The 27,664-nt window shown below is 48.3% G+C and overlaps 1 protein-coding gene across 2 annotated transcripts; it reads left to right on the top strand.

The window, feature by feature from the left end:
- Positions 1–6,925: 6,925 nt before the first annotated feature.
- CPA5 (carboxypeptidase A5) lies at positions 6,926–26,914 on the top strand. 2 transcript variants are annotated; one of them, XM_041728047.1, is made up of 11 exons: positions 6,926–7,041; positions 8,171–8,252; positions 9,298–9,432; positions 18,742–18,840; positions 19,690–19,791; positions 20,981–21,082; positions 21,424–21,534; positions 21,981–22,071; positions 25,345–25,544; positions 25,826–25,910; positions 26,727–26,914. In XM_041728047.1, the coding sequence occupies exons 1-11, from the start codon at positions 6,926–6,928 to the stop codon at positions 26,912–26,914; spliced, it is 1,311 nt and encodes a 436-aa protein (XP_041583981.1). The 2 variants fall into 2 exon arrangements, with proteins under 2 accessions (XP_041583981.1, XP_041583982.1); XM_041728048.1 differs by lacking the exon at positions 25,826–25,910 and having other exon boundaries at positions 26,727–26,900.
- Positions 26,915–27,664: the final 750 nt, after the last annotated feature.

The raw sequence follows: 27,664 nt of genomic DNA on the forward strand, positions 1-27,664 counted from the left end.
AAAGTGGGTGTAGTGCAGTTGGCCAGCTGGGTGCCCAGTTGAAGGCAGCCATGTAGCAGAGTGGCCTAAGAAGCTGTTACCAACTGTTTGACCTAGGTTTGGGGTTGGACACCAGTTCTGAGGGAGGAGAAGGCAAGACCCTGGTATTGGAAAGCTCCCTTAAGGATGACACCAAGTGAGGTCTCTGGTTGTGAGTGGTGGGGAATGGAGTCCAGTAACTAAAAATGGGGAGCAGAACAGAGCAAAGGTTTGGGAGCTCTGAGCAGATGGAGGCAGAGCTGGTGGCACAGGCAGGGGTGAAGGCCTAGGAGGCAAGGATTTGTTCCCCCAAATTTTGGGCAGTCATTGGAATAAGGGAATCAGCAAATCAATCAATAGGTAGGCAGGTTGTAGGCAGTGGCCTGGGCTGTAAAATGCAGGGCTCCTGAGTCACATAGGTGAAGAAGACACAGCTCCAGCCCACAAGGAGATTGTTTCATGGTTAGATTGATGCTCGCAAACAAGCAGAATCTATACAGTGTGTAGTGGTGGAGGGAGCACAAGGCATGATCAGTTAAGTTGAAAATATGGTCACTTGACTATGGCTTCCCTGTGGTGGGGGGGAGGGGGTGGCCCCAGTGTAGGATTTTGAACGATGAAGTGGATTTGGAAACTCCAGAGCAGCATTACCCACCTTTTGATGGGTTATTGTTATCTTGGATTTTTGCTACTCTATTTCCTCAGAAAGCACCTGCCTGGCATATTTCTGGAAGGTGGGTGGGATAAGCCTGTTTTTTGTTAATTAAATCACATTTTGAGTGTACCAGGGGGAGCTGGCTATGTTAAGAAACTGTGGTAAATCCTCTTGTTAATCAAAGAATTGTTTTGTAATGTGAATGATGACACTCCTGTTTTTCTGCGTTTTAAAATTACATTTGATATATTTATTTCCATTAAACACCCAAAGGGGACTTTTGGAAATCAAACATAATTTAGTTTGGGAATCTTATTTGTAAATATTGGAGTACCTCATGCTGTCTCTGGAGACCCACAGGGAGGTCCCCAACCAAAGTGGGAATTAATACCTTTCATGAAGAGGGATTCAGGGCAAGAATCAGATTTCCTGCAACTTCCCCACCCCACTTTGGCTAGTTAACTCCTTCGTATCTTTACCTAACTCAACTTAAATGCCCCCTTCTTGTGAGCTTCAATATTTTTGTGTTGGTAAAATAGGCATCATGTTAAACTTACCTTTATCATTTTTAAGTGTACAGTTTAGTGGCATTATGTCCATTCACATCATTGTGAGACCATCAATTCAATCCACCCTCCAAAATTCCTTCATCTTCCTCAATGAAACAGTGGCCCAGGAAAACACTAATTTCCAGGTCACCCCCCACCAGCCCCTGCAAACCGCCCTTTTGTTTTCTGTCCCTGTGCATTTGAGTACTCTTGGTATCAAACTCCGCCATTTATTTATTTATTTATTTATTTATTTATCTAGAGAGGAAGTTGCGGGGAGGAACCCAGAAAGAGAGAGAGAGAGAATCTCAAGCAGATTCCACTCCGGGGGAGGAGTTCGACCTTATGATCCTGAGATCATGACCTGAGCCAAAATCAAAAGTTGGATGCTTAACTGACTAATCCACCCAGGTGCCCCAAACTTCACTATTTTAATTGGTTATGCAGTAAGTGTTTAAAGAGTCAAATTGTTTTATAAGACTTGTTATAAAAAGCAGCCAAGCAACCAAAGAAGTTCCTCCCTCCCACATTTTACTCTCCAGCAACAATCATATTGAATTCTTTCAGTCTTGATGTTCACATCCATAAACCTAGGGAAGGTGCTTATATTGCTACTTCTGGATTTTTCTATTATAGGGCATTTTCTATTGAGTTCTCACTATGAAAAATAAGAGTTTAGCTTTTCCATAATTCCTTTGAAATATGTTTTACTGTGAAATGTATCATATATAGGAGAGTCTGTATCAAACTTCCATAGCTTGTTAAAAATAAAATACTGCTTACTTGTTCAGCTTAAGAACAAGATTGGAGGGCAACCCAGGTGGCTCAGCAGTTTAGTGCCTGCCTTCAGCCCAGAGCATGATCCTGGAGACCCAGGATTGAGTCCTGTGTCAGGCTTCCTGCATGGAGCCTGCTTCTCCCTCTGTCTGTGTCTCTTCCTCTCTCTCTCTCTGTCTCTCATAAATAAATAAAATCTTTAAAAAAATCACTTAAAAAACATAACAAGACTGGGCAGTGTTAGAAGCCTGTATGTGCCCCTCATTGTGCTCCCTTCTCTTTTCCAGATGAAACCACTAATCTGTGCTAATAATTTCCTTCCTTTTCCTTATAATTATCCTGTGTGTACATATTCTTAAACAGTCTATTGTTTAGTGTTACCTGTTTGTGAATGCATATAAATGGAAACATATGGTATGTGTTTTGATTTTGCTCCTTTCACTCCGCTTTATAGTTCTGAGGTTTGTGCTTTGGATGCATGTAGCTATAGCTGATTCATTTTCTCTACTCTTTTTTTTTTTATTTTAAAGATTTTATTTATTTACTTATTCATGAGAGACATAAAGAGAGAGGCAGACATAGGCAGAAGGAAAAGCAGGCTCCCTGCAGGGAGCCCAATGTGGGACTGATCCCAGTACCCTGGAATCACACCCTGAGCCAAAGACACTCAACCACTGAGGCACCCAGGTGCCCCTGCTCTGTTGTTTTCTATATGAATACAATTACATCTCCATTTGTTCAATCTCGTCTAGATAACTGGTGCCCGTGAGCAATAATTTCTCTAGGTGACATGGGCAGGAGTGGAATTGTGAGGGCATAGGTTGTGCAGTACCCTTTCAACTTCACTAGGTAATGACTGTTTTCCAAAGTAATCTTACCAATTTAAACTTCCATCAGGAGTGGATGAGAGAGGCTATTGCCTCCTCTCCTCCTGCCATCCTTGCTAACACTGGGTATTCACTGACATTAATTTCTGCTAATTTAGTTGGTATGATATGGTAATTTTATTGTGGTTTTCATCTGCTTTCCTTTGATTACTTCTCATTTTCATATTTTGAAAAGATCACTTGTGAGTCATCTTCTGTAAAATGACCTTTTATATCTTTTACCCATTAAAAAAATTAATGCACAGGTGTTCTTTATATATCATGGATATCAATAGTTTACCGGTTGTATGTGTTGTAAATATGTCCTCTCAGTTTAAAGTTGGCTTTCTACTCTCTGTCAAGGATTGTAAGAACAGAAGTTCTTAAAATTTATTTTAATTTGGTTGATTTTATCCATCTTTCCCTTTCCAGGAATGTTTATGTTCTTTTTTCCCTTATGTCTTATTTACAAAAATTATTCACAATCCCAATGTCAGAAAATATTCTCTATATTGTCTTCCAAGTGGGTTATACTTTTGACTTTTACATGTGAATCTTTTAATCTACCTGGAATTGATTTTTATATGTGGCACAATAGGGATTTAAGTCCATTTTTTCCATCTACATCTACAGTCATCCCGGAAACATACATTGAATAGTCTATTTCACAGTGGTCTGCTGTGCCAAGTCTGCAAAAAATGAAGTTTCCAAATATGCTCAGATTTGTTTCTGAGGTCTGTTCTATTTATCTATCTGTGCCAATACTGTAGTGTCTTAATTACTATAACTCTATAATATGTTTTAATGTGTCATGTAGAAAGCCCTACCACTTTGTTCTTCAGGATTGTCTCAACTCTTAGGACATTTGTTTGTGTTTTTTGGTATACGTTTCTATCAGCTTATAAAGTTTTGTGGAGCTGTTGGACTTTTGACTACAATTACCTTGCATCCCTGCAAGTACATGAGCACTTAAAGATATGTACATAAGTACATGAAGATAAAACTGCAGAATGTCCAAGACAAGAAGATCTTCAAAGCAACCAAGGGTAAGAAAAAATCGCCTGCTAAAGAACAGTAAAGAGACTAATTAATTACCTTTTAACAGTAAAAATGGAAGCCGGAAGACTGTAGGAGAATGTTTCCAATGTGCCGAGAGTAAAACAATAATCAACCTGGAATGGATATCCAGTTAAACTCTTTTAAGAATGAAAGCAAAATAGGGGTTCCTGGGTAGCACAGTCGGTTAAGTGTCTGGCTCTTGGTTTCAGCTCAGGCTGTGATCTCAGGGTTGTGAGATCGAGCCCTGCTTTGGGCTTTGAACTCAGCATGGAGTCTGCTTGAGATTCTCTGTCCCTCTCCTTACCTCTCCCATCTGTGCTGTCCTAACTACCTTGCACCCAAATAAATAAATAAATAAATAATAAATCTTAAAAAATTTTTTTGAAACAAATAGAGAATATCACTAAAGGAAAGTTTCAAAAGATATACTTCAAGCAGAAGGAAAATGACCCTAGATGTTCTCCTCGGAGGAAGATCAGAGACTGGGCTTAAGAGAACTCTTCCAGGAGAAAGTTTGCTTACCTCTCAGGTGTCTGGCTTTTATTCCTTTTTGGGACCTGTAGATTCTTACCCTCATGCCAAGTCAGTGATACGTATTAAAAATTATTAAAGATATTTTTATCCAGCATTTTCTTGTTTCATGTGGGCAGGATTGTTTAGGTATCTAAACCACCCACCTGCAGGAGATGAAAGTCCTCCAACAGAACTTCAGGATACTCTCACTGTCTCCTCAGTCTGTATGAAGTCCATGCTACCTGTCCTCATGGCACATGCACCAGCTATATTTTTACAATTATTTGTATGCTCTTTAAATTCATTGTCTACTCACCCTATTAGAGATCTAAGGGCCAGGTCTGTATTGTTCTCTATTTTATTCCCACAGCTTAGCAAGTGCTTGGCACATAGCAGATATTTGGTAGACATTTATTGAGTAAATGATTAGAAGAATAATTAATTTTGAGTGAGAAGCCTGTATTAGGTATTAAGTCAAGCACAGCTGTGTGTTTCTGCTTCAAATCCAGCCATTGGAGGCACGGCTTCGGGGCTAGGTGAATTCCCACAGAACTCTGCTGTGTAATGTGATAGCCATTAGCCACCAGTGGCTGTTTAAATTATTGGAATTAATTAAAATAAAATAATAAAATAAAATAAAATAAAATAAAATAAAATATTCAATCCCCTAAACACACTGGCCACTTTTTAAGTGGTTAGGGGCTATCCTATTGGCCAGTGCACACAGAACATCTCCATTATTACAGAAAGTTCTATTGGAAGGGCTGCCATAGCATTCTCAAGAATTCTGAAGTGCTTCCTTCTCTCTCTTTCTCTTTTGCTCACTCTTGATCTTTCTGTCTCTCTCTCCCTACCCCTAAACCAAAAATACAGGAATAGTTGTCTTATTATTAGTGACTTAAATGATGCTTTTGAACATGAAGATGCTGGATACTTTTGGTGACTAGCACCATCCCACTTTTTTTCTTTTAAATTCCTGAGCTATTGTTTACTAGTACATTCTTTTATTCCTATTTCTACTAGAGCTGAATGTTACTTGGGTGGAAAGCCTAATTGCTTTCTTCTCTAGGTCCTTAAAGCCTTTGCTAATGTTTCTGTCTGAGAGTTCCCAAAGCCAGGGTTCTAGGAGAGTTTGGCATATCTGAACAGCTGAACCACAGAATAATGGAGTAGGTCCGGTGGGGTGTGGGAGCAGGGCATCCTGTCAATAAAAGAGCTCCCCTCTCTGCACACATGGCCAGTTAATTGGCCATTCTGGGAAAGTATGGATGGGGAGGGGGGCTTCTGAGAATCGCCGGTGACAGTTAAGTGGCCTTTTGTTGACGTCCTCTGCTGAACAACTTTGTTGGATTTAGCCTCTGCTTTTTCCTCTGCCTCCTGTGGATTTTCTGTTAGGTTCATTTACCATTCAGGCATCATCTTTCATTCTCCCCTTCCAATATGACTGCTTTGTATCCTGGCCTTGGCTTTATTCCTGCTCTTCCCAGACCATAAAGGGGGCTGTGTGGGGTTTCGGCAGGATCGAGAAATTGACCCTGCTGTCTGTTGAGAACCATAATGATTGCAGTAACCTTGGTGTCTAGCAGAGGATGCGCTACCTGCGCCAGCCTGATGGCGACCAGCTGAAGATAGAGGAAAGGAGTCTTCACTGAATTCCTTCTCATGCTATAGATCTGTTTCCTCGGTTCCCTTCTCCGTTCCCTCCTGTCCCCCTCCCCCCTCCCCTACAACTGGAATCCTGGTCTAAGAAGCAGCTGTGACTAAGAGTTAATGCTGTGAAATAATAATACATTCTGTTTTTACAGGCTTGACCAAGCCAGTTCACCCAAGTTGTCTCACCTAATACCCAGCCCCCCACCCTACCCCCGCCCCAAACCCCTGTGAGGCAGGGAGAGGAGGTATTATTAACCCCATTTTACTGATGAGTAAACTGAGATTTAGAGAGATTAGGGCCCTTGCCCTCGGTCTTTCAGACAGGAAGTGAGCACGCGGTCTGTCTCTAAACCTAGTGTTCTTTCTTTTGGTGGCAGTGGCATCCGCACCCTTATGTGTAAGGAGGACATGGCCCAGGGGAAGTGTGAGTGGATGGGGAGGGAGAAAGAGAGCATAGGAAGAGAGGTCAATGAGGAAGGAAGAGAGGAGTGGTTTCCTTGGGCTTCTAGCTGTTCTCATCTTTCTGCCTAGATGGAGGATTTGATGTTTACCAGAGGCTGGCCCAGCAATCCTCCAGGAGGAAAGACAGCTAAGAGCCTCGTCTTCCTCTTTCCCTCTTTCCTCTTCCCAGGCGGGGATTTGCCTAGCAGTGAGGAGGGGTGGCCCTAGCTTCCCCCAGGCCCTGGGTGTGGGAGTCACACGCCAGGTCTCCCCAGAGAAAGCCTAACACCCGTTCTCAGGCCGGGCCTGCCTGCCTTTAGGTGCTGCGTTGTCTTGAGGCCTCCACCATGCCTGGACGCGAGGAAAGCCCCTGAAGCTCACCTGAAGGAAGAAGCATGCAGGGTACCCCTGGAGGAGGTGTGTGCCCTGGCCCGTCTCCTGTGGACAGGTGGACACTCCTGGTCTCCAGTTTTATTATGGTAGCAGCTTCGGGCCAAATGAATTTCACAGGGTGAGTGGCTGCTCCTTAACTGAGGGGGGGCGGCGGGGGAAGGCTGTCGAGAGTTTGGGGACCAGGTGTGTGTGGAGGGGAGGGAGGTGTCTATCCTACTGGGACCTGGCCAAAGTGGAGGGAATCGGGACCTCAGTTCCCATTCAGGTCCTCAATCTCCCATGCTCATGCTCAAGGGCGGGACAAGCAGCTATATCATTGTCCCTCACCACATGAGTTCTTAATCTGCGACCCAAGGGGAAGTTTCAGGGCTCCAAGAATCCCCCGATTCTTGATTATATGTAAGATAGTTTGCATATCTACTTTTCTTTCTGGGGGAGAGGTTTATAACTTTCCTGATTCTTAAAGAAGTAAGTAACCACCAGAAGACTGTATGTCCCTGCCATAGGGATGCAGTATTGTCCTCCTGTGAATAACAGTAAGCATCTTCCACTCAGGCCCTCTAGGAACATGTTTCTCAGCCTTCCAAGATCACTATTCCATGGTGTCTCCATCATGGTGATTAGAGAGGGGCTTCATTCTTCCCGATACCAGAACCAGCCAGGAAGGGAGCTGGTGCCATCTGGGCGGCAGAGCCAGGATGTCACAGACAGGCTGCTGAATTGCACAGCCTCATAGCCACTCCAGTGGGATGGGAAGGGGCTCGGCTTCCTCCCTAAGGTCACGCGAGACTGAGCTCCCCTTCTGTGTCCTCAAGCTCTTGAGAGAAGGCTGGAGAGGGCACAGGATTTAGACAGACTGTGGTTCCAGCCCTTGTATGAAGAGCTCTTGGGGCCTCTGTTGGTCTCCCCTGACACTGTATCTATTCCTTCCTTTCACCCCTTCATTCCTTTTGTTCTCCAGCCCTCGTCCATTCCCCCTATTCCTTTTCTGTACTTCCTCCCCCATCTTGGTGCTGGGTTCATCTAGTCCCTTAGGTGGTCTGTCCTTGGGCCGGAGCAGCCCCTCTCCCAGGCCGAAGGATTGTGTGCTTCCCAGAGCAATGTGTCCTGCTCAGAGTTCTCTAGCCTCCCAGCCTTCCTGCCAGGTGCCCTCGGCCTGGTGTCTTCTCACTCAGCCTCCTTCCAGCAGTCCAGCCTTCGAGGAAGCTCTCTCCACAGCTCCCTCTGCCCTCCCTGTGTCCTTCCAGAGACCAGGTTCTTCGAGTCTTGGCTAAAAATGAGAAGCAGCTTTCAGTTCTCAGGGATCTGGAGGGCCTGAAGCCCCAGAAGGTACGGACTCCTTAGGGCTGGGGAACACATTGTACATTCTCTTATAGTGGCTCGCACCTTCTGCCCCCTGTCCTGCTCCCCCCACCCCCAGCCTGCCTGCCCTGATAGCTCTGCCAAATATCACAACGCTGTGGAAAATCAAATGTGGCTCTTCTACAGGAAAGATTGGGAACACTCTGCCCAGAAAGTTGGGTGGCCCTTCTTGGCTTTCTCCTCTGTCCTAGATGGGGGGCTATTGCAGACCCTGTCAGAGGCTACCTCACAAGTGACTGGAATGCCCTGAAGCCACACAGGAAGTACATATGTCTCCGGGTGGGATGCCATGCAGTGTGCAGACTGGACACATCTGTTTCCCAACTGAAATAGCTTAGCTTGGCAAACCTGTGTTTTATTTGGGTTTGTCCCTGTCAGGCTGAGCATTTGTTTCCGAGAACATTTGTCCTCTGCAAGTATTCCACAATGGAAAACATTTTCTTCAACTGTTATAATAGAAGGGTTTCATTTGAGGACTGTTGAGACAACCAGATATTTCTGGAGGTGGCCCAAAGCTCTTGTCGTGATTTGTTTGAGTACCCCTATCCACCGGGACTCATAACACTTTATAACAGTGCTCTCCATTGTACAAATTGGAAAACAGACGTTGCATTTGGATGACGTGGGAATCCGGATTGGGTTCCTCATGCCTGTCCAGGGTTTGAGGGCAGTGGTGCCTCCCTCTTCTGACCACGGTTCTTGTCCATGTTAATACCCTATATGATGAGCTGGCTTGCTTTTAGCAACCATTTAGGGCTTTAGGAGTCCAAGTGAAGTTGCAGTGTGTGGGTTGAGGCTGAGAGATAAAGGTACTTGGAATTACAGAGGGAAACTCAGTTTGGGGATTTTGTTTGTTTGCCTCTGTTTTCCTGCTTGGCATTAGGGTTTTCATTTCGAAACTGGGGCCCTTTTAACTGTGTAAGAGAAGAAGACCACCTGGCTACCCAAGATGCCTACAGGATCGGGAGGAAGTGTGGTCAACGTGTCTATTTTCCTTCCCTTTGTGACCAAGGTGGACTTCTGGCGTGGCCCAGCCAGGCCCAGCCTCCCTGTGGATATGAGAGTTCCTTTCTCTGCACTGAAAGACATCAAAGCTTTCCTGGAGTCTCATGGCCTTGCTTATAGCATCATGATAAAGGACATCCAGGTGAGGTCCTGCCCCAGTGCCACAGTAAGGGACCCACCTTCCACATGCCTTGCTGGGTTGGGCCTAACATGGAGGAAAACAAACCAGAGCCAACAGGCATCTTGTTTCTGGGGTTCCATCTGCATTCTTGTGAACCAGCTGTGGAAAGAATGAAACCTTACACTTCCCAGAGAATATTATTTAAGTCTAGGACAGAGTCCATGGGGAGACTAGTGTGGTGATGGCAGCCACTGTGGGCGAGTCCTCTTGGGGAGGGATTTGCAGCTCAAAGCAACGGAGGAGTGTGGGGAGGAGGGAGACAGAGGAAGTAGCTCAGGTCTTTCCTAGGCATGAGGGAAAGGCAGCTGTGGACAACTATCTTGGCTTTTCTGACCATCATGTCCTTGCCATGTATTAGCCATCCAATACCAGAGAGCTCCTTCACTCCAGAGAAGTGGGCAGAGATGAAAGAAGCTGACTGTGAGCCTGCTGTGGTTTCCCTCCCAACATCAATACCATGAGGCTTTCAGTACTGGGTACCTCTCCTGTGCAGGATGCTCCCAGGGGAATGACTTTGGGAGAGGTGACTGCCAACCCGCCCTCAGGTAGGGCAGAGGGAGCCTTCCTCCAGGCCATGCCAACCTCCCCACCCCCACTCATCAGTGCCCCTTCCAGTCTTTTCTGAACATCATAAAATTTTATTTCCATTGTTCTGTCTTCAAGGCTATCCCAAGGAGCCTCCTTCTTAAAGCTGTCCTTGTGGGCAGAGTGTGCTGGTTAGGCCTCTCTGGCTGCACCCCTCTGCACATACTGTTGTGCACCTATAGCTTCATATCCACATTGCTTCCTCTCCAGCCACGCTGTGCGGCAACTAATCTCTGAGGGCTCCGAGTGTGGGCACAGTCTCCCTGAGCACACACACTTGACACCACATGCCAAGGGATCAACACGTTAGGAGCATTCCCTTCCCATACGAGCACAGGGCTGGGCCCCTTCAGTCCATTCAAAGACCTTATGTGTTTGCCACTCAACATGGAGGGGTAGGCTCTTTCTCTAATTAATCCCCCACAAACCAAAATGGGGGAGACTCCCGCAGACAAGACAGGGTACTGCATCAAAAGAAATAGCACTCAATTCTCATTTTTAGCCCAAGCCTAAATTTTGAAGTTTGCATTTCCCTACTTCTGCCGTGCCCTGGAAACCCCACAGCATTTGGCAAACAGATATGAAGAGGTCTCTCAAAATTTCCCGTTGATTTCCACGCATCAGGAATGGCTCCAGATGCACCTCTGAGCCTGCCCCCTGGCTCTTCCAGAGCTGTCGTCCTCATTCTCCTCAGCCTGTCCTCTCCTGTGACTCCTGGCCTGGAATCCCTCTCTGGTTGGGGGGGGGCGGGCTTTATATTCCCTCTCAGGAAGATGCCTTGGACTCTCAGCCCTCCACCAGGCAGGGCTTTCACCACAGACTGGCTCTGTCTGCACTGCATCAAGCTCCAATTGTCAAACTTAAGATCCCATTTTGGCTTAGAGGGAGCTGGGGGTGGGGGAGGCTGCTGTGTGGAGTTGATTTGTGGTGATGAGGGAGGGGGAGGATGTCCAGGAGGAGAAAAGCTCAGAGGCGCTAACAGGAGGGGAAGGCTTTGCACCACTCAGGTGGTTGGCGTCCCGCCTTATTTTCAGTTATTGACGCACAGGCCAAATTTCTTCTGAATCTTCCGGACCTTCTCAGCCCGCAGTATTTGGCATAGTGTCTCTTGCTCGGTGGGTGCTCAACTGTCTCGACAATTACTCTATTGGCAGGTTCAGAAAGAGCATGCCCAGACAGAGAACTTGCTATTATGTTGGTCTTTGTCTTCAGAGCCCCCTCTCCCGAGCCCCTTCTCTATCTTTAGGGGCTGAAACCCTAGCACCTACTATAGCACCTGCCACTCATTTGGGGCTTAATAAATGTTAGATGAATGAATGGATGCAAGAAAAGGAGAGAAGTAAGGATGTGCTTGCTGGACAGTACCACCAGGCTGAGAGGGAGCTGGAAAAACCTCGATGCAGGCTTTGGCTTTGGCCAGAGGCACCAGAGATTTTTGAGGAAGGAAAGGGTACCCCAGCCTCCACCCCCGCCCCCAAGTTGTGATCAGGAGGCTGCTTGAGGTAGAAGAGATGGGTTCCTTCAGTCCACTCACTGATGCCGAGATGCCTACTGTGTGCAAGGGGCAGGCAATATAAAGAGAAGAACTCTGGTCCTGTACCCAGGAGCCCGGGGCGGGGTGGGGGTGGGGGTGGGGAGCGGAGAGGAGTAAATCAGTGATTACAATGGAGTGGATGAGTGTGCTGATGGAGTGCAGCAGGTTGCTATGGGAGCGAGGACAAGAGGCACTGCACGTCGCAGCTCTCAGAAGGCAGTAATTACGGCGGCGGGCACAGTGCGGCTGAAGAGCAGGCGAGGGGGGACCTGGAGGGGAAGGGGGCCCCCGATTGGCGATGGCCCGACCAGATCACAAAGGGCATCCTCTGCTGGGTGAAGAGGTCGAGATTTGATCCCAGAAATCGTAGGGGAGCCATCGGAGGGCTCTGACATGATCAGATTTGCATTTAAGAAAAATCCCTCTGACAATGACAATGTTGAGTTGGGGACAGGAGCAGGGAGAGACTGACAGGCAGGAGGGTGCTGAGGAAATTGCAGTGGGCCAGGCAAGAAATTATCTGATTCAGAGAGAGCTCTATTTGCATTTAATTTTTCTTCACCTCCCCCATTTCTCAGCCCTTTGGTTTTGGTGTGGTTTCTTTCTTTCTTTCTTTCTTTCTTTCTTTCTTTCTTTCTTTCTTTCTTTCTTTCTTTCTTTCTTTCTTTCTTTCTTCTTTCTTTTTCTCTAGGATGAGTCACCATGGAAAAGCTTCACTTGAGCAATCAGCTCTGTGGATTTTAATGGCTTTTTTCTGATTACAAAATTAATAAATATTCATGTTAGATAATTTGGAAAATAGGGGAAAGCACAAAGGAGAAAACAAAAACCACCAAGCTCTGAGCATCGAGAGCAAAACACAATTTAGTGTAAATATTCCTTTGCCAATTCCCCCCCTTCCCTTACCGGATCATTCTCATTAGCATACAGATATAGACTTATTTCTCTTGCCCTGAAAAAATCCACTCTTGATCCCTTCCCCTCACCTCCAGCCATCACACCATTTCTCTGGTTCCCCATATAGCAAAACCCCTGAAAAGGTGGACTATACCTGTCATCTTCATCCCTCACTTTGGGTGGACTGTCCATCCCTCACATCAGCGAAACAGTCCTTGATGTCATCACCCACAGCTCCTAGATCCAACTCAGTGGTCAACTTTGAGTTCCCATTGTTCCTTCACTTTTCAGCACAACTGGTCACTTTCTCCTCTTTTGAAATATGTCCTGTCTTGGCCTCCAGAATGCTGCACTCTCTGGAGTTATCCCATCTTACTGGCTGCTCCTTGCATGTTGTTTTCCTGTTTCCCACCTCTGTCCTTTGACCTCTCCTCTATCCCTTTGTCCAAGATCATGGTGTTGAAAACCTTCAGCCCCCTGAATATTCTCATACTTATAACTCCAGCCAGACTCCCACATCCGACCTGAACTGCAGCCCCGCACCTATATCCTACCACCTTCTCCACATCACCTCCTACCTGCCTAATGGACATCTCAAACTTCACTGTTTCAAACTGAGTACCCCCACCCCCAGCCTGCTTCTCCACAGCCTTCTCCATCTCAGGAAATGGCAATGCCATTCTTCTGGTCACTCAGACAAGAAGCCTGGCGTCATCCTTGACTCCTTTCTCACATCCCACGTTCAGTTCATCAGCAAATCCCCATCAGCTCTCCCTTTGGTATCTTACTATTCTGTGCTGCCACCCTGGGCCAGATAACCATCAGTTCCACACCTGGATTATTCCAAGAGTTTTGAACTGCTCTTCCCAGCACCACCCTTGCCTCCTTGTTACCTAGCCTTAAAACATCATTCAGAGGTGTCCTTTGCAATTATTAGTATTATATATTATATCACTTCTCTGCCTAAAACCCTCAGTGACTTCCCAATTCAGAGTAAAAGCCTTAAAATGGCTGTTAGGTGCCACATTATCTATGCCCCACCCCCACACCACTGACTGCTCTCCCCTTGCTCACTCTGCTCCAGACACTTGCAACTCCTTAAGGTTTCTTGAACTTGCCTGATCCATTCCTGCATCAAGGCCCTTGACTAGATTCATACCTTAGGGCCTTTGTACTTCCTGGTCCTTATGACTGGAATGCTGTTTCTGCAGATATCTGTGTGACTTAGTCCCTCACTGCTTTCAAAACCTATTCACAGATCACCTTTTCACCTTATTTTAAACTGTACCCTTCTTCTCCTACATTCTCCAATTCCTTCCCTCCTTTCACTGCATCACTTTTCTCCTTGACACTTACTACCTTCTAATATCCCATCTAATTTATGTCATTATGATGTCTATTGTCTGTCTACCCTGCCAGACTGTAAGCTCCATGAAGGCAGGCAATCTTGTTTCGTTGCCTGTCACATAATTAGTACCCAATGTGTGCTCAACACTCATTCACTGAAAAGAAGAGATTAAAAAGTGGTCATGGTGGCTGGGGTGGGGTTGGACAGCATCTCTTAAAAGGAGAGGAGACCAGGCAGGGATGAGTGGGAGAAGGCAAGGGAGGGAGGGAGCAGTTATGGGCAAGGATCCGAGGGAGAGGCAAAGTCCCCCTGCACCAAGGGGGAACAGAGAGAGAAGGGCTGGCCCTTTTGTTGGTTCTGGGAGGTGGCCAGTTGCTGATCGACACCCTCAACGGACCATTAAAGGGCGCCGTCCGCCATCCAGGTCCTTCAGATACCACTTCTCTCTGGAGGAATCCAGGTTTTCGGCTCATGCCTGGTCATGACTGTTCCATCGCAGAGTCCTGGAGTTACCCCAGGAATTACTGTTTGCCCTGCCATCCTCCTCCTCATCATCATCATAGCTACATGCCAGGCATGGTGTCAAGCATTTTACACTTACTAACCGTTCTAATCCTCACAAGAGCACTTTAAAGAATGTGTACATGTGATAACTTTAGGAAGGCACAGAGAGATGAGCACTCTGGTAAACCGAGGCACCAAGAGATTAGTGACTTGCCCATTAGTGATGGCATCAGGATTCAACCTGAGGCAGCCTGGCTACAGGCCCTGCACTTGCTGCTCTTGTGCCCATCTGCTTCCTCAGCAGCTGCCATTATTGTTGGTGTGGGTGGTTTTAACTTTGCCTCCTGGGCAGTGGAGTCACCCTTCAGCCTTGATCTCTGAGGGGGTCCATTCCAAAAACCCCAGATCTGTATGTAGCCACCAGCATGGAAGCGTGGACGGCAGTTGCTGCCCGCCAGGCAGCTGCTACTGCAAATGTCAGGCCTGGAAGAGAAGGCCAGGGACATATGAGCAGAGGTGATGCTGTTGTCCCAGAGCAGGGGGTGGGTGAGGGGTGGGGTTGGGGGTTGCTGAGATGCTCCCCGTCCGCTGTTACCTGGAGTGGGGCCCATTTGCCGGGTGTGGTTGGAGCTCAGCTGCCCATTCCCTTCAGGCACCAGTGTCACATCCCCGGGGCACCTTGCTCGGTCCTCACGCCCTCCCCTCTATCCTGGAGGTGCTCTTCTTTGCTCTGTGTTCCCGGCCTTCCTCACCCCTGTCATAAATTAATTCACACCAAGGTATTACTTTCCTTGTCAGGTTATGGCTTCCAAGGAGGCAAATGGCTGACTTCGGAGTTGTTTCTTTTTTCCTCTGAGAAGCCTTGACAGGGCTGTAATTAGGCTTCCCGAGCCTGTGGCAAGACCGCATTCTTAGTTCTCCCATCTCCTTCCCTCAGCCCGTGAAGGGAGCAAACATCTGTGTCTTTTTCAGGCCAGGGTGGATTAGTGTTCTTGGAATTGGGGCCCAGCTGTGAGGCCCGAGCATTCCCAATTTGTAAGCGGGTGTCAGATCCATTCACAAGCCTGTGAGGGTGTTTGGAAAGTGATTTGCGGTGTGGTGCCGATTTCCCATGTGCCCCCAAGCTATTCTGTGGAACAAAGAACAGTCTCACGGGAGCTGTGTTCTTGTGGGTGTCCCTGAGGTGTGTGGGAAGAGTTGGGTCCTCTGGTCCGGTCTTCCACCTTTACCCACTGCCTCAGGATCCCTGGGAAGTCGGACATAGGGGCCCTTCATTCAGGTGGGGCCAGAGTGGCACTTCTGGGGGCCACTAGCCCAGCCTGCTTGCTCCCCTGCAGCTGCTCGCCACAGCTGGTTGCACCCGGCCCAGAGTGATGGGCACGCATTGGTCATGGTAGGCTGCTGAGATTTCCGTTGGTTTCCTGGGAGAAGACAAGTCCCTTTTGTTAGAACTTCCTGGGGTGGTGCTTGTGCCAACAAGGATCAAAGCTCGTCCAGTCTTCCCTCACTCAACCAGCAATGCCAGCTTTGCCCAAGTAAGAATGTCCCCAGCCCAGCCAGTTAGGGCAGAAAACATTGCAATCACAATTGCCTAAGGTGCACTGGGTGCTCCAAAAGAAAAGACAACGAGGCCCAAGAACTTGATCTCCAGTTCCACTTTTAAATCTGGGCACTTGGGATCCCTGGGTGGCGCAGCGGTTTGGCGCCTGCCTTTGGCCCAGGGCGCGATCCTGGAGACCCGGGATCGAATCCCACGTCGGGCTCCCGGTGCATGGAGCCTGCTTCTCCCTCTGCCTGTGTCTCTGCCTCTCTCTCTCTCTCTGTATGACTATCAAAAATAAATAATTTTTTTTTTTCAAAAATAAATAATTAAAAAAAAAATCTGGGCACTTGAGGGTTGTGAGCAAGCTGACTGGGGCAGCAGGGTGAGTGGTCACTGACCACTGCAGAGATGATGGTGGGTACCTCTCTTCCGGCCCTGCCAACACTGAGAATTCCATGGCTTCTACTTTATTTTTGCCACTAGGGGTTTTTATTTTTGCTTTAGTATTATTTATTCATTTAGAAGATTATACTTGTTTTAGTATAAGCATGTTGCCAAAATGTAAAAACAGAGAAAATTTTCAAATTGCTTAAAATTATCATAATCTTTCCATTCCAACAGACATTGTTTACATTTTGGTCTTTTTTGACATTTTAGTGTCATGTTTTCCAATGCTCGGGGTATTGCTTCTTCATTATTTTAAAACACTTTTTAATTGCAACAGTAGTATGATGGACTTTTTTTTACCTGTTGTTAACATTTTACACATTTGCTTGCTCTTTCTGTATGTACACACATATACACATACACACACAGATAAGAATACAGTTGACCCTTGAACAGCATGGGTTTGAACTGTGTGAATATACGTTTGTTTTTTTTTATAAAAACAGTACAATACTATAAATGTATTTTCTTTTCCTTATGATTTTCTATTTTTTAAAAAAGATTTTATTTATTTGAGAGATAGAGCCAAGCAGAGGCAGAGGGAGAGAGAATATCTTAAGCAGACTCCACGCTGGGCATGGAGCCCAATGCCAGGCTCAGTCTCACAACTCTGAGATCATGGCCTGAGTCGAAATCAAGAGTTGGATGTTAAACTGACTGAGCCACCAGGCGCCCCTCCTTATGATTTTCGTAATATCATTTTCTTTTTTCTAGCTTGTTTTATTATAAGAATATAGTGTATAATACCTATAACATACAAAATATATGTTAATTGTTTATGTTACTGGTAAGGTTTCTGGTCAGCAACAGGCTATTAGTAGTTAAGTTTTGGGGAGTCAAAAGTTATATGTGGATTTTCAACAGCATAAGGGTCAGTGCACCTAAACCTCTGTATATACCTGTAGATATGTGTATCTATTTTTGCGCGTGCATATATATGTTTATCATGTATATTCTAAGTATGTGTTTATTATTCTTATTAGCCTTTGGGGTTTTTTAAAAATTTTTATTTATTTATGATAGTCACACAGAGAGAGAGAGAGAGAGAGAGGCAGAGACATAGGCAGAGGGAGAAGCAGGCTCCATGCACCGGGAGCCCGACGTGGGACTTAATCCCGGGTCTCCAGGATCGCGCCCTGGGCCAAAGGCAGGCGCTAAACCGCTGCGCCACCCTGGCATCCCTAGCCTTTGGTTTTGATAGCTAGCCAGCCCTAAGGGACCCAAGGCTAGGACTGGGGTATCTGCGTTCTTATCTCACCCCTGCTCCTTGTTGGCTTTGCCATTGAATCCCTTCAACTCTCTAATCTGGTTTATCTCTAAAACATGAATAGTTAATTCCTGGCCTGTTATTTGGTCATCTGACCAGATCAACAGAGATAATGAGGAGAAGGATGCCTGGTAAACAAAAAGAATGCTCTGGCCTGAAGCAAGGCATTATCAAGACTGACTGTGTCCAGACCTCAAACCAGGGTAACTCTTCACCCTTTGTAGTAGAGGGGCCCAGGTACTTCCCATGCTGCAAGTCAGCACAGAATCCTGAGATGTCTCTATCCCTGGGTGCCAATGTAAGGGTATGGGCTTGGGTGAAGGGCACCTGCCTACCTCACTGAGTCCCAAGCTGGGAAAAGTATCCCAGAATGATGTGGAAGAGCAACCCAATCCAACTATATGCCCTCCCTATGGTCAGTGGGAAGTACCCCATGAAGACTGGGTACCAACCTCAGATAATACCAATAAGGACAGCAATAAGGACATTGCTTTTGGCTCACTTATACTTGTGTTTAAGAGGCCATTAAGATGGTGAGTAAAACACTGTTGACACATTAATCCCATAATTATTTGGAGCAGCTTAGTTCATAGCTGGCTTTACAAATGGTCTGGACATCAATCGTTTAGGCTACTCTCTGTGGGTAGAGTGGATGTTACAGGTCAGGGGAGCCCTCTGCTCCTCTAGGGGGGCCAGTGTGCATGAATTAGCTTGGGGCTTGAATCAGCAGTGTTCTGAGAGGGCAAAAGCAATGTTGGCAATAGATCATGAGCACTTTTCTAAGACATTTTCATATCCATCATTACATTGTGTCCTATGAGATGGGCAGGGCAGGTATTACTGTCCTAATGTTCATGCTGATGAAACTAAGGCCAGGTCTCCACAGCAAGTTGGTGGCAGATGTGGAACACAGCTCTCTGGACTCCTCACCCCGTGCTCATTGGGGAAATGGTGGTGTGAATATCGGCTTGCCACACGGAATCACTCAGCAACTGTATCACCTCCTGTTGTGCAGCTCACACTCTGGTGGCTCATTCACCTGTGTTGGTGCTGTCTTTGTGCACAGCCAGCTGAAGCAGGGCTCCAAGGAGGCACGCCTGGCCTAGTCCTCCCCTTCCTTTCCAGTATGTGCTCTTATCTCCTAGGTGCTGCTGGACAAGGAGAGAGAAGCCATGGCGAGGTCCCGCCGGTTGGAGCGCAGCACCAGTAGCTTCAGCTACTCCTCTTACCACACTCTGGAGGAGGTAGGTCTCCCCAGTCAGACTCTGGGCTCCATCATCCCTCTGGGCTCTCAGGGTCTCCAGACTCAGGCAGAGACTCATGAAAGACTCCGAGGTCTGTGGGAGAAAGAGCAGAGTTGGAGAGAATTCTTGATAACAGTTACAGGCAGCTAGAGGGGGCATGACTGATTGTGACTTGTTTATAAAGGAGAACATAGACACATCCAGTCCAGAAAGAAACTCAAAACATAGGTCCCACTTTCACGTAAAGGACGTGGTAATATTGATATGGTCCACTATGTTACCATCATCATTATTCTCCCAGATTCACATGGCCTATAAGAGAAGATCCATTTTCCCCCATATATTTGGTAATTCAGTTATATCCACTGAAAGAGAAAGGGAGAGGATTAATATGGCCTGTCAGTATTTATTGGTATCGGAGACAAATAACCCTGCCTTCAAAGGGCTTAGAGTCTAAAAGGGCCGAGAAGACTGAAAAGCACTACAGGATCTGTGGGGTCTGTCAAATGGCCTGACTGGGCCAAAAGAATGGAAGCAAGAGAGACTTCCACCCCAAGAGAGCCTTGCAGGCTGACCCTGGGGACTGAGCAGGTGAGTATGTGCAAGGGCTTAGCTCTGCGTGTGCTGAGTTGCCTGTGAATCCAGGCTGACAGCAGCCCATTGCCTTAGGCCTGGTGGGTATCTTTGATTTGTGCACTTCTCCATCTGGGCTCTTCTAGATCCTCAAGGGAGGTGGGAAAGCATTCAGGAGGGTGGGATGAGGGAAGGGGGGTACCTGGGGCGGGGGAGACCCTTGGTGTTTGCCTCTCCCTGCCTAACTGCCTGTCCGATAAACTTCATTCCTGTCAGATATATAGCTGGATTGACAACTTTGTAACTGAGCATTCAGATATTGTCTCAAAAATTCGGATTGGCCACAGCTTTGAAAATCGGTCCATTCTTGTTCTGAAGGTAAATAAAAGCTGGCAGTGTTGACCACTAGACTCTACAGTGAGAACTTCTGGCATAAGATTGAACTTGTGTGGGGCTGTGGCTGGCTGGGAGTTTTAGGGACAGAGAAGATGTGTATACTCCTGCCCTGAGGTGACCCACAGCTCTGGGGTTGTGACATTCAGGGACCCACCCTCATAGATACGGACAGGTGACAGTATGATGACCTGGCGTGTCTTGGGTCAGGAAGTAGGTGGGAGGGTTGCTAAGGAGATGGAACTGCAAGGTGGCAGTCGTCACATTGCCTTTGGGATGTGAATGTGGGGGAGTTGGCATTCTCTGTTCCCTCGGTTTCTTCATCTGTTAAATGGGAAGAGAGGTAAATAGAGGCCTCATTTACAAATGACTGAGGTCATCTGGCTCAGGCAGCCCCAAAGATAGGCCTGAGTCTGTGGGGAGACACCCTCAGCCCTTCACAGGGGCCACTGGAAACAGAGTTGGGTCAAACTTGACAGCAGCGATGCCCTTGGTTGTGAATGAGGCAGGATAGGTAGGAGCATGGAACCAACTGGGAAACAATTCTTAGAATGTGCCTTGAAGGGCACTCAGGAGTGTGAACTGCACAGGGCATGTGACATCTAGTTCTCAGACAAGTGCTGTCGCTCTCAACAATGCCCTGGAGGGTTCTTCCAAAGGGTCAAGCATCCACCTCTCACTTGGGACTGACCTCCCCAGTCCCTGCTTTGACTTCCCCCAGGGGCTGTCGGTGTTCTCTCTTTAATGTTGTGTAAGACCTTTCTACTCAAAGTGTGGTCCTGGCGCCTCAGCGGCATCTCCAGGAGCTTGTTAGAAATGCCCAACCACAGACCCCTCCCCAGACCTGCTGACTGAGAATCTGCATTTTAGTAAGATCCTGGGGGATTCATGTGCCCTTTAAAGTTTGAGAAACCCTTCAAGTCTGGGAAGCTTCATGCTTCTAGCTGGATCACTGGGCTCTCCACGCGCACTTGTACCACTGTGTCACCAGGGTCCCACAAATGTGCACTTGGTGGACTTGTGCATAAGTACCTGCACACACAGTCCCCCTCTTGGGTACGTAAGGCCACCCCAGGCAGTGAGGATACACCTGGGGCCTCCTTCTGGGAGCCCAGGGACAGCCCTGTAAGCTGTCTCAGTTCCAACTTGTTTGGGACCTGGTGCTTTTACCCAGTTCAGCACTGGAGGTTCTCAGCGCCGGGCCATCTGGATCGACACCGGAATCCACTCCCGGGAGTGGATCACCCATGCCACTGGCATCTGGACAGCCAAGAAGGTCAGCACCAATGATTGGGGTGGAGCAGGGGTGGGGACTACTTGACTATTTTAGGGTGCCTCCAGTTGAAAAATTATACTTGTTTAAACTCAGGGGCTCTCTACCCTCCTGTCCTTTGGAACAGCTGCCATGTGCTCTGCCCTTTTGCAGCATAGTGCCCACATCTATCCTCTGCCTTCCAGTTGTCCAAGCCTTTAATTCTGCACAAAGAATGTATCTGATGGCCCGATGCCACCCTTGCCTGCAGCCACTGGCTGTGCAAATGCCCTGACCCGCCTTAGAGGAGAGTGCAGCAGTGCCTACCATCCCTCTGCCTGTACCCACTCTGCCCTTGCTTGCAGATTGTCAATGAATATGGCAAAGACCGCACCCTGACAAACATACTGAATGCCATGGACATCTTCATGGAGATTGTCACCAACCCTGATGGGTTTGCATTTACCCACAGCATGGTGAGGGCATTTGGGAAGGAGAGGGTCAGGGGTCAGGGTCAGCTCTAGGGGGATGCAGGAAAGGTAACTGCAGCTTTGGAAAGCTGGACTGAGGTTCCCTGGGGACAGGCCCCTCAGGGGCTCCAGGTGGAGGGAGGCTCTCTCGAAGGCAGACAGGTAACCCTGATCCTGCAGCTCTGGCTCTTGCCTTTCCACCCTTGCCCTGCTGCCCAGGAAGACCACTGTTGGCAACCTGTGCCTGTCCACAGGCCTCTCCACACATCCTGGCTTTAGCCATGAGCTGATCCGCAGTCCTGACCCAGCCTTATGCCAGCCCCATCCTGCCCTAGAGAGTCCTTCCCCTCTGCCTTCTCTGTCCCACCAGACCCGCCTTCCTAGGACAGGATGTCAGAGGCTCTGGCCCTTGGGAAAGGGGGTGAATGTCACCTGCCCTGGGTTTTTTTCAGAACCGCCTGTGGCGGAAGAACAAGTCTACTCGACCTGGAGTCTTCTGCATTGGTGTGGATCTTAACAGGAACTGGAAGTCGGGCTTTGGAGGTATGGCAGTCTGCTGGACCTGGGGGTGGGCTGGAAAAGGCCTTGATCCTTGGCACATCTCCCACAGTCACGTTATGTGGACACATAATTTGGGAGGCAGTGTAGTTAGGTAATGCAAGTGAGTCATGGCTGGGGACAGGCAAGCACGTGCTTTGGATGGGCCACGTGATACAGGAGAGGTGGCCCACGTGTGGTAAATGTATGCATAGGCTCCAGCTTGGTGGGAAACACGGGAAACAGCTCCCTGCATGGAACTAACTGCAAGGGTGGAGTCCTAAATATGGAAGATAGCCTTCAGGTTGTACCTTCAAGAAGTACAAGATGGTCTTGCTAGTTGTTCAGGACTCAGAGTTTAAATAGGCCCCCGGAATCTTTCTAGCCCTTCCTAATAGGGAGTCCACCAAAAGAAAATGCCTCCAAACTCATTTCCTGAGAGCCACGACCAGAAATTTGCCCTTTGGCCAGGCAGAACAATAGTTTTAATATAGAATAAGCCAATTTCTTATCATCAACACTGACTTGAGGCTGCTGTGTATGCATGTGTCTGTGTTTTCCCAGTTGCTTTGTAATTAATCCTGGGCTGACGAGCTGCTGCAGATCTGCAGGGTCCTGTTGTTCTGGGCAGAGGTGGACAGCTTCCTCCCAAGTTCCTCGAGTGTTCTTCCCAATGATCTCCCTTACCATGCCAGGGGCCTAGGAACTAGATGGGGAAACTGAGGCCTCCAGAAAGCCTAGAGACCATGAGGAATGCAGTCATTTGATGGTGGGATACTGGGTCTAACCAAGACAGGTTGTAAGGGTACAGCCTTCAGGCTCTGGATGCAGCACCTGGTATACTGCGTAAAGTTTGACTCTGCAGGAGAAGGTGCCATTGCTGTTGAAAAGCAGATCCAGAGATGGGTGGCTAAACTAATGAGATGGAACATTCTAGATCTGCCCATCACTTTGAAAATCTGGCTTCTTTCAGTCTGTTCTCATTGAAAAATGAGCATCTGAAGCATCCAGAGGGAGGCTCTTAGCTTGTGATGTGGGGGTTGTCTGAGAATCTGGCACTGTGTGTGTTGTTGCTTGTGCAACACAGCTGTGTAAAAACAGACATTCTCACCTCCAGATGACCAGACACTTGCCTCATATGGGCATTCACGTGGGCCCCTCAGAACTGGTTGAAGCGAGTACCTGTGGACCCCCAAGATAGACCAGCTAGGGAAAGGCAAATGACCTCTTAAAGAAAATAACTTGTGTGTGTTTCACCGTGGGGGTGGGGATAGAGTGGGGGAATCAGTATATACACAATGTAACAACAACAACAAAATATATGGGGGAAAAAAGCTCAGAGGGGACTAAAACCTCCCATAATCCCCCTACCCAAAGATTACTGTTTTTAATAATTTACCATGTCCTTCCAGAGATTTCCCTTTGCTACAAATTACATTTTCAGAGGAGGAAAAATAAATAGCTAATGAATCCATTAGCAGGTACTTGTGACACAGGCAGGCTCAGAGGACTTGGACTGTGAACGTCAGAGAGAGGCAGGCAGCTAATTCCCATTTGGTCAGGGGAAGATTAGTTTATGCTGCTTAGCTCAAACCAGAACTAATGGCCTGAAGTGTTTCTCCATATTTGGGCAAAGCCACCTGGTCGTTGGCAGGGGAACCGCTCTCCATGCGTGGGCTGCAAACGCAGACAAAGCTCTCAGCCTCCCCTGCTCTGCTCATCTGTTGCTGTTTGTCATTCATCAAGTGGAGCAGGTGCAGAAGCTCCCGGCAGACACAACAAACAGGGCTACTGTCCAGCCTGTGGGGCTGGTCCTCACCCTTGCTTCCTGCAGGCACATCCCCTTCTAAGCAGGGTCCTCACTCCAGGAGGGACCTGCAGACCAAGGAGGGATGCACTGCCCGGTGACAGAACTGCCTCTGGGCCTGCCGGTGGACAGAAATAGTGTGTGTCTGGGTTGGTGACTCAGGCAGGAAGATTTTGTTTATGGTTTTATCATTGCCTTAATTTAATTGCTGCATAATGAGTAATCTGTAGACCATCCCTCCCACTCATGGTGCCCTTACCTGCACTCTCGGGGAGGACTGGTTTGCTGCAACCCTAGCGCAGCATCTCAACCGGTCCCTGGGCCAGCTCCCCAGCTCTCTGGCCACGCGCTGCCTTGCGGGTCTGGGGTGGGTGCTCTGGCATCCTCAAGAGGATTCAGAAGTTGAGGTGATCCCTGACCTCTGCATCGGGCTTGTGTGCAGTCATTTCAGGGAGGAGGAGGGAGAGGAGAAACTGTGATGGTTCTTTCCAAATGTGTTGCTAACCCACAAATCGTGACCAGCCCACAGCACAGCCCTCCATGACATGGCCCTTGGGGAGGAGAAGAAGACAGAAGAGGAGGGTGAGAGGAAGAAAAGAGATGGAGAGCAAAGAATCTAGGAGATGGGAACACATTAAATTTGTGAACAACATAGAAGCTCAGCTCCTGTCCCTAAACTGAGGTCCCCAAGAATTGTCAAAGGCTCTTTACATCTGTGGCTCTCAGGCCAGCCTCAAGCAGCTATGAGGATCTGTTCGCTCTTTTTCTGGCCCCGAGTCCATGTTGCTCCTGGGGCCATGGTTGTGGCAAATCCTGAGCAGATACTAAGTCTGAGCACTCAACTGACCCAAGCCTTCTGCCTGGCAGTGAACGGTCAGCAGAGAAGGGTCAGCTCAGAGGAGTCGCCGCTCGTAGAGGAAGCCAAGGGTGGAGACCTAGCGTTTCCTCTGAAGGCAGCCACTGAAGCAGTCCTTTTCTATGGAATGGGTCAAGACTTAAGCAAAGGACAAGTCGAGGGTGCTCTCTACAAGGCCCACAGAGTTGCTGAATCATGGTGTGGCTGCACTCCTCTGATGTATTGGACTAGAGGATGCAGTAGTGATAAATACCCATCCAAATCTCAGTGGCTCCATGCAGTAAAAGTTTATTTTTCACATACATGAAGTCCAGTGTGGGTAGGTAACTTTCCTTGGCAGCTTTCTTCCAAAGATTCCTCCACCTAGAGTTTTTTGCTTCCAACCATAGAGACAGAAGAGACTGTGGGGAAGTCATGCCTGCTCTTAACATCCTCAAATGAAGAGTGACACATCGTTACTGCTCACATTCTCGTTGGTCAGAAGCAGTCACATGGCCTCGACCAAGCTGCAAAGGAGGCCGGGAAAACTCGAAGAATACCTGGCTATTTTGTGAGCATTAAGTCTTTCCCAAACCCAGGAATTTGAAACCTCTGAGTGCTTTTCTTTTTCTTCCAGGAAATGGTTCTAATAACAACCCCTGCTCAGAGACTTATCATGGGCCCTCTGCTCAGTCAGAGCCGGAGGTGGCTGCCATTGTGGACTTCATCACTGCCCATGGGAACATCAAGGCTCTGATCTCCATTCACAGCTACTCTCAGATGCTCATGTACCCTTATGGCCACTCACTGGAGCCTGTTCCAAACCAGAAGGAGTTGGTGAGACTGGTTGCCTGGGGTTTGGAGGAGGCATCAGGCAGACCCCCAGAGGTTCAGGCCCTCACTCTGAAACAAGGATCTGGGCCTGTTGACCGTGTGGTAGGGAGGAGGGGGAGAGCTTGTTGTTCTCACATGTGGTCAAATTCAATGCCGGAGCCACTGTGCTCCCTTCCCATGGACTCATTCAACTTCCAGGACTCCTAAGTTCTTATTTCTCAGCAGTTGGTGAGGGTGTGGGAGTGTGGGGAGCCCCAGCCTCACCTCTGGACATAATCTCGCAGTACAATCTTGCCAAGGACGCAGTGCAGGCCCTGTATCAAGTCCACGGGATCGAGTACATTTATGGCAGCATCAGCACCACCCTCTGTGAGTGTGCCTCCCCCCCCTGGCTGCTGCTGTAGGTGTCACCCCCACCTGGGGTCAGGAGGTACAGGCTCTGTGCTGACCATCAGAGCTCAGGATGCCTCTGCACTTTAGGCCCACACCCTGTTCTTCCTCTGGGGGGCATTTCTTTGCCCTTTTATATCCAGACATGGCCACAGGGCAGTGCCGGAGATCTAACCAGGCTGGGTCAGAGCTGGTTTCCACATCTGAATAGAGGGATGAGCAGTGGTACCCAGAATCCGGCAGCTATTTCTCTGCAGCATCCATTAATGTCCAGCTCCCAGTGTCGGGCTTATTGTGATGTCCCTTGAAGGAGAAGATCTCCAGTGTGGGGTCCTTGTGGAGCTTTCTTTTTGGCCAAGGGCAGAGCAAGGGGAGGGTAGGCAGGGGCAGAGCAAGGGGAGGGTAGGCAGGGTCTCGGGGGGCAGAGTCACAGCCAGTCAGGGGCAGCACAGCAAAGCATCACACATCCAGGAAGAGGAATCCTCTTTCTCCTTTACCCGTAGTCACCATGGTTGTCAGGCACTGAACAGTTAGTCCAGGGCAGGCATTTACTAAGTAAGGACTCTATTTAAAGGAGAGAAGGGAATGATATTTTGATATACAAATGAGGTGCCCTCATTTGGGGAGGGTAGGCAGGGTGTGGCCCAGGTTGAGGCTCGGTCCAGAAGCTTGTTGTTGTCTGGGGTAGGTTGGGGTTTGGCCCCCAGGGCTAGTTTCTGCTCAGGATGCCTCTGCACTTTAGGCCCACACCCTGTTCTTCCTCTGGGGGGCATTTCTTTGCCCTTTTATATCCAGACATGGCCAGCGGGATCACCGTCGACTGGGCCTATGACAATGGCATCAAGTACTCCTTCACCTTCGAGCTCCGGGACACGGGGCGCTACGGCTTCCTGCTGCCGGCCTCTCAGATCATCCCCACGGCCCAGGAGACATGGCTGGCGCTTCGGACCATCATGGAGCACACCCTGAATCACCCCTACTAGCAACAGCACTGAGGGCAGAGCGGGAGCGTTCATTTCCTACCCCCAGGCCTGAGAGGCTCCTCTTGAAGCCCAAGTTGTATATCCTCTTCCCCACACACTTACCCTGGCCCCTTAGCAAATAAATACGAGTTTGAACAGGCTTGGCGGCCTCTGGTGCTGGCCACGGATGCCTTTGGGCAGCTTGAAATGCCTCTTCACACCTCAGGAATTCAGGAGGCTGAGGGGGCTAGCAGACCTCGTATTTCTTCCTCCTGCAATGTTCTCCAGGCCCAGAATAGATAACTCAGTCTCCGGGAGCTGCTGATAGACACATTGTCCCCTTGGTGTTTACACTCTAAGATGATCCTGGAGGGGACAATGTTTGATTAAAAGGATTGGATCTCCAGTGGTGGCGTTTCTGGCACCACGAGGGATAGGTGGGTACAGATAGGCGACTTCGTCCACTTCCTGTTTCATTTCCCATACTGTGTAGACAGGCAGGGGCACATTTCAGTGGCTCCCATTTAGAAGATCCCATTCATCCTCTAAGGGAAGACTGAGCACCCTCCCAGTCTCCCCTGGTCTCGGGGGCAGAGTCACAGCCAGTCAGGGGCAGCACAGCAAAGCATCACACATCCAGGAAGAGGAATCCTCTTTCTTCTTTACCCATAGTCACCATGGTTGTCAGGCACCGAACAGTTAGTCCAGGGCAGGCATTTACTAAGTAAGGACTCTATTTAAAGAAGAGCAGGGAATGATATTTTGAGATAC

The sequence above is a fragment of the Vulpes lagopus genome, chromosome 13, assembly GCF_018345385.1.
Source record: "Vulpes lagopus strain Blue_001 chromosome 13, ASM1834538v1, whole genome shotgun sequence".
NCBI classification, from domain to species: domain Eukaryota; kingdom Metazoa; phylum Chordata; class Mammalia; order Carnivora; family Canidae; genus Vulpes; species Vulpes lagopus.